The sequence below is a fragment of the Dinoponera quadriceps genome, unplaced genomic scaffold, assembly GCF_001313825.1.
Source record: "Dinoponera quadriceps isolate SergipeBrazil2010 unplaced genomic scaffold, ASM131382v1 scaffold1578, whole genome shotgun sequence".
NCBI lineage: Eukaryota > Metazoa > Arthropoda > Insecta > Hymenoptera > Formicidae > Dinoponera > Dinoponera quadriceps.
The window spans coordinates 450,668-455,575 of NW_014555832.1; the positions used below are offsets into that span (position 1 = coordinate 450,668).

Genomic DNA, 4,908 nt, shown 5'->3' on the forward strand with positions numbered 1-4,908 from the left:
CCCCCCCCCTCTCCCTTTCTCACATTTTATTGTTCTTTAACATATCGATTATCTCGTACATGCTGTTAGAATTTGACGCTTGTTTTTGATACATAACACATGTACACACACATATCAATAAGGTTTGGCATTATAATTCAGTATAGTTGCATTTAGGAGCTCGGAATCTTGAAAAAAAGGAAAGGGACAGAATATCGTCATGTATTTATATTTTTCGCGACTTGTGAAACGAGACAGTATGGAATTGGGAAGAACCTGGGACAAATTTACGACTAAAAAGCGCACTAACTCGCGATATTTACAATGAGTTGAGAGGGTTTGAAAAATTAGTTTGTAATGCCTTCGATGTATACAAAGGTATTGATGCAATTTGTTATATTAGTGGTGAGTGTCCGTTTTGTACACTCGTACACGATATGTATGTTGGACACATACCTACGGGGGCATGCCCGATGAAAATCGAATGTAATTTTCGTGACTAAACAATTAATAATTACAGTTTAACATTATGGCAAAGATTTTACACTCTCGACACATTCATTATATTCATGATAATGAATGTTGTACTCTCATAATTTGGCGCATAACATATTTTATAAATTATTTGAAATATCATTTTTGTTTTGTCACATATCCACAGAGTCGACTCTCTTTCTCTCTCTCTCTCTCTCTCTCTCTCTCTCTCTCTCTCTCTCTCTCTTCGGATTTATTGTAAAATTTGTAAATATTTATATTTTAAGATTCTCGTTTTTTAGATTGACTTGGAAATTACTATTGTCGATGGAGAAAATATTTCAATAATCTTAAACCGGTACCCATCATTATCATATTCTTTGTTGTATGACAAAATAAATTAACGAAACTCCGTGGATAATGTGTCAAAGATAATTTTTCTCTGTCACTTCTTCATGCAACTACCTTTAGCAGTGCAAGTAGTATTAGAAGAGCAAGTAATAATCACTGTTGAGTACAGATGATAAGCGGCAAGCGCTATAATGCCACGAAACGGACGAATCACTGTGCTGCTAAGTGATTTAGAATTTAGCGTGAATAATCGTTGGTTATGTCTTTTGCGACATTCCCTACGCTTAATTATACTCTCCTTATAGGTTAAACAAAATCGGGAAGAATCCTAATCTAGTGGCTCATCGTGAGGAGGATCTCGGCAGCGAATCAAAAACGATAAACGCCGTGGTAAATGCACTCGCAGAGCAAGCCGCGCATGCCAGCGCCAGCGAGGAATCGGTAAGTACTCGATCGATTAAAACCGTCGTAATGACGGTTAAAAACCTAAGTAAAACAGAAAGTAACTTCAAAATTATGTCGAAATAATGAGAAGAAATGATCGAAAATTGAATTTTATATCGTTGTTTTCTCATCATTTTGACATCATCTCGATTTTCTGTTCTACCTGACAAATATCTGCTAAATTTTTCTAAAACAACTAATAATTGTGGAGTTGTATAAATTTTCTTTTATTTAAAAGTATACCATCTTACGAAGAAACCCACGGAAATGTCCCTCTCCGATTTTGATGAGCTCATTAGTACACGTTGAAATATAGACAAAAATAAGATATGTATTTCCCTTTTTCATACGTGCCCAAATTCACTTTTAGGTTTGAAAAAATCATTTTTCCTTCCTTTGGAACGAATATCGTCTAAATTATCAAAGATAAAGAAGAACCTTTTAGACAAGAATTGAATGGTTTCAAGATTACAATGACGTTATTGATAATGTGATGCATTTTGCATTGCGATTTTCGCGTAAGCTCCGAGCGGGATAGCTCGCCGGATTTCCAAGGTTCGAGAGAACGCTAAGAGAGACAAGCAGTAATTAACGAAATAGAGTTTATTTAGATCGCTTTGTACAACATATAAATATTCTCATGAGCGTTGTTTCTGCGGTCGCGGAAAACTTCTCGTGTAAAGGCGGCGCGGAGAAAGAACGGCGCAGAACTTAATACTAGAATATATGCCGGCGGTGTCTAGGGGCGTCCTGGGGGGCCGAGAATCCTTGACGGCGACTCCCGCTAGCCCGCGCGGTCCCACGGACAAGAATTCGAGAACACCCGACAGAGAGAACGCTCTCGTCTCGGAGAGGACAGGACGAGTGTGGTCGAGAAAACTCGAACGGGGCCAAGAACGCTTGGCCTCCGGGACGTCGTGGCTGTCTCTTACTTGGGTGGCAGCCGCGACGTGAGTGTCTTCTGGTTCGCCGCGGCCGGCTTATGTACCCAGTGGCTCACCGTAGTGCCGCGCGCGATTACGTTTGAAAGGGTGGTGCTAATATCGGCCCGAGATTTACAATATCGGGTTGTCCGTGCGGATTTTCAAGCAAAATTCAAATGGGACATTTTAAAAATAATTTTCATATATGCGCCATTCAAAAGCCTTCCGGATAATTCCTCTCTTATAAAAGTCCTAGGTTTTTTTTTCGGCGAAGAAGCTACTCAAGTAGTTTATGAGGCAAAAGAAGCAAAACTTATACCAAGGGAGCAAAGAATAAGTAGTAATCGGTCGGATGAATATGGCGGCTGAGATAAAACATCCCAAGCCAAACTCCAGCAATTTTTGCCGAGTCTGCAAAGAAGTATGAGCATTGTCGTATGATCGGAAAACGACATCCTTCCGATTGACTAATTCCGGACATTTCCTGTCGATTTCTGCCTTTAATTGAGGCCGAACAGTCCGAATTGATGGATGATGGTGTTAATTCATAATGCACGATTCCTTTCCAATTCCACCAAATGGAGAGCATGACTTACTTCGGATGAAGTTTCCAAGCTTCGAAGTAATTAGTTCACCTCGCTTGCTCCACGAACACTTTCGCTCAATGTTATCGTAAACGATCCATTTCTCGTCACCTGTTACAATTCGTTTTAAAAATGAGTCGTTTTGTTTGTACAGCATATCGCAGATGGAAATGCGATCCATGAGATTTTTTTTCAGTCAAATTGTGCGGCATTCAAACATTTTTACCACTCCAAATTTGTTAAAGTATTCCGAAGCAGTTGATTTTTAACCTCGTTGCGATTTTCCGAGTTGTTATTTACCGATCAGAAGCAACTAAAGACGTTATTTGGTCGACATCCGTGGTAACTGGCCGGCCAGAGCGAGAAGCATTTTCGATATCCATTTCTCTCTAACGAAATTTGGCAAGCCATTTCTGACACATGCATTCACGTCTTCTCCGTACACAGCATATATCTTGCTTCGAGTTTGCGTCGCGTTTTTGTCCTTACGGAAATAAAAAAGCACCGAAAAAAATACATCATTTCCTTCCATTCTGTATGTCGAAGAGAAATATCTTTATTTGATCACAACAACTATTATCATAAAATGTGCGTCGAAACGTCACTTATCAAAACATATGAGCATTAATCCAATCTCCTAAAATTTACATTTTAACGCCATCTACTGAAAAATCTATCGCATGGACTTTCCGGACAACCCAATATACGTGAACTCACCGATAACCGTGTTAATAATAATTATAATAGGAAGAGAAATATATAAGAAATATAATAATGATAAGTTTCCGCTTATTTTCCGATAGGGGAATATATGCGGCAATCGGTACTTTACTTGACTTTATACTGACAAATAGATATAATAACTTACAAGAGCTCTGCGTCCAATACAGCTGTGACGAAAAGGTTACCGACTTTGCAATTTTGCCAACTTTTTTCTAACTAAATTTTTCCGCCATCCCGATAGCTATCCCGATATTTATTAAGTTCAATAGACATCATTCTGTAAGATCTATTGTTTTAGGTGCACAGCATGGAACTCAGAACGCTGCCGGCTTGCCTCTTACCTAGACCAAAGTCTGAAAACAATTTTGCGAGCCAAGAACTTACGAGAGAGGGACGGAGGATCTTCCACAAAAGCGACACGTTCCATAAGGATTCGTATCAATGACGACACTCGTTTTACTAGCATACGCAGAGATATTAACGGCTCCATGTTGAAATAACGATGGGATTTGTTCCATCGATAGGACGAATTGGTAGTTTTGCGCCCGGTGCTTGGACGATCCTATCTAGCAGTGATCTATACATGGATATCGGTCATGCCAGTAGTCCTTTAGCAATCAATTTATAGCACTTTCTTATATTAACTTAACGGTTTCGTCTAGGACTGTGAAACTGCCAAAACGATCGAGTCCTTATAAGCTCCAACCATGATATACGAGAACACTGTTAAGATCCGCAAATAGATTCACTCGGGAAAAAATATAACGCATTATCCTTACATATATTATATATAATAATTAATCATGTATAATTTGTTGGCAGGATATATATATATATATATATATATATATATCATATATATTTTGCGAGAAAAAATTAAAGGGGAAACATTTCAGCACTTTTTATCTTTCAAATTTTGTTTGACTTTTATTAAAATGTAACGACGAGACGTTTTACCAACTACTTCTTTCTCCCGTCATCAATTTTTTTCTTTTACAATGTAAATAAAAAAAGAAGAAGTTTATATCTCGGTTGGAGAACATGGAGCTGTATTTTATGCCGTGTCTCTTCATTGAGAATAATAATCGCAGCGTCACATCAATATTAAGAAAAGACGGATGGACGCAGCGAAGAATGAAGATCTCAAAGACGACGAAGAGCAGGCCTAGAAATATATAAAGAATATGTAGTCCACATTGCGTGGAGAAAACAAAAATAGGTATAATCCTAAATAACAGTGTAACGATGCGTAATTCTCTGTGATTTTGCAAGTTGACGTTTCGCACTTTAGGAAAGAAAAAAGTGATCTACATGAAGAATTAGGATCCTCTTTTTTTTTTTTTTTAAAGCAACAACTAATATAGAGAAATTGTATGTTGTAAGACCAGAGTATCAGAGATTAAGTTAACGTGATTTATCCTTAGCTTCGT

At 38.0% G+C, this 4,908-nt stretch overlaps 1 protein-coding gene across 5 annotated transcripts in view; it reads left to right on the forward strand.

The window, feature by feature from the left end:
- LOC106745515 (potassium/sodium hyperpolarization-activated cyclic nucleotide-gated channel 2) overlaps positions 1-4,295 on the forward strand; it is a 53,723-nt gene extending 49,428 nt beyond the window's left edge. For 3 of the 5 annotated variants that reach the window (XM_014621187.1, XM_014621190.1, XM_014621191.1), the window contains 2 exons: positions 1,110-1,245; positions 3,777-4,295. In XM_014621187.1, coding sequence (XP_014476673.1) covers positions 1,110-1,245; positions 3,777-3,923 — 283 coding nt within the window. In that variant the 3' untranslated portion in view covers positions 3,924-4,295. The remainder of the gene's footprint in view (positions 1-1,109; positions 1,246-3,776) is intronic. The other 2 variants (XM_014621188.1, XM_014621189.1) reach the window with 1 other exon arrangement.
- The last annotated feature ends 613 nt before the right edge of the window (positions 4,296-4,908 follow it).